This window comes from Phanerochaete carnosa, assembly GCF_000300595.1.
Source record: "Phanerochaete carnosa HHB-10118-sp unplaced genomic scaffold PHACAscaffold_1, whole genome shotgun sequence".
In the NCBI taxonomy this organism is placed as follows: Eukaryota; Fungi; Basidiomycota; class Agaricomycetes; order Polyporales; family Phanerochaetaceae; genus Phanerochaete; species Phanerochaete carnosa.
In genome coordinates this window covers 5,367,434-5,369,039 of record NW_006767628.1, presented here as the reverse complement: position 1 = coordinate 5,369,039, position 1,606 = coordinate 5,367,434, and the positions used below count along the sequence as shown (strand labels likewise).

The 1,606-nt window shown below is 50.4% G+C and overlaps 1 protein-coding gene across 1 annotated transcript in view; it reads left to right on the top strand.

The window, feature by feature from the left end:
* Positions 1 to 53: 53 nt before the first annotated feature.
* The window catches only part of PHACADRAFT_190944 (uncharacterized protein), a gene marked incomplete at both ends in the record, with an annotated part of 2,528 nt that continues 975 nt past the window's right edge, over positions 54 to 1,606 (top strand). The window contains 6 exons of the mRNA XM_007391095.1: positions 54 to 180; positions 233 to 515; positions 576 to 1,111; positions 1,165 to 1,302; positions 1,351 to 1,401; positions 1,454 to 1,602. Of these exons, the coding sequence (XP_007391157.1) occupies positions 54 to 180; positions 233 to 515; positions 576 to 1,111; positions 1,165 to 1,302; positions 1,351 to 1,401; positions 1,454 to 1,602 (1,284 nt within the window). The remainder of the gene's footprint in view (positions 181 to 232; positions 516 to 575; positions 1,112 to 1,164; positions 1,303 to 1,350; positions 1,402 to 1,453; positions 1,603 to 1,606) is intronic.

Genomic DNA, 1,606 nt, shown 5'->3' with positions numbered 1-1,606 from the left:
GGTTATGGCTTCAAGAGCGACATTGTGTTACTGTGACGCTTCCTTCTCTTTGCATGTACGAGAAGTTGGAAAAGCGGCCCGACCTGGACATGTTGAGCCCGCAGTGGAAGTTGATGCTGCCACACGTCCAGTGCTACTATAATTATCTGTCGCTGAAGACCACTGATTTCGTTCTAGTAAGTACGTTTATTTTGTTGCCCAAGTCAACGTTGTTTCTCAAGATGTCGAGCAGTGCCAGAAGTCAAAGACGAAGCTTTGCAAGGGCTACGAAAAGAGCTGATATCGTCTCTGCGCTCCATAGGGATCTCCGATAATGGTCCACCGAGCATTGCTCAGAAGCCGCTGTCCATTTTCCTTCACAAACACTGCTATAGTATTCTGTGTGCGGTATCTGATGCACAGCTGGTGAAACGGCGCTCTAGAACGTATCCCATCTCGGAGATTGAGTTCAGACAATGTTGGGATAGTTTGTTGCGTATTTGCTTGAACTACTACGAGGGTTCAGTAATGGCCTTGTATGTCTCTCCTGTTTTGTAGTTCAGTCCTCTGTATCTGTTCTAATCTGCCATCGGTAGGTACGAGCAGACCATCGAGCTTCCTCGAAATGAAGTACTCGACTTCATGTTGTCGAACCCTTCGGTACCCCAGCAGCCATGGCGAACTCTGGGGATACGGCACCGCCGTCAGCTCATTGACGAAGTGGAGCTGTATAGGTACCTTCAGGAAGCCAACGACGCGACATATGATCAGCAAAAAGATGCTCAAGCGTTGTATCCTCTCATCAGCAATGCCCTGTCGGTGTTCGAGGAAGAAGACAAAAAGACAGATCGCGGTGATCTCAGTGTCCTTACGCAACGCATGCATGAAGGGCCCCGGACAGCACGCTGTGACGCTCTGGGGTTACTACAATTGCACAGAGTCTTCCCGCGATTATCTCCTTCTACACCTCGCAGTATCCTGAAAACGTTGAAGACGCAAGGCGCTAGGGACAGTCAGACACACGACACCTCAGCAGGTGCCCACAAGATGGACTCTGGACGTACGCCGCAGTCGGATAATGCCAACAATCCGTTTGCAGTTATGCGTTCAGCATTTGTGTTAAATTACGAGCGTATGAACTCGAGCCATTTCCCTCGATGTCGCTGATCACCTGGCTCAACATAGCCTCCGATGAAAGTCAGATTATTGGCGAGCTCAATGCCGACTCGGAGATGCATGATACAACAGTAGAACCGAACCCAGCCCGCATCTCGTCAAGTGCCCGTACTATTGAATTAGGTGAGGCCCATCGTTTCATGTCCAGTGACGATTCTGGAGTTATGTTGGCTAACTCAGCTAATAATGTCGCAGAGTCGGCATCGGGCGCAACCGAGCAAACAGCGCTGAGGCGTGGTCAGGGAGGTATGCTCTTGACATCTGATGACTGTATCTGGAGCTCAAGAAGAAGCACCAGGCATAGCCAGTGAAGATCCCTCATTCGATCTGCTCGTCCCGATCTTCGCAGCGGAGTATAAGAAGGACCATGTCACTTCGGAGCGTACGGGGTGGAACCAAATCCGGATCTACAATGCCGCAATGTCGAAGTTCCTCTTCCATCTGGGGGTGG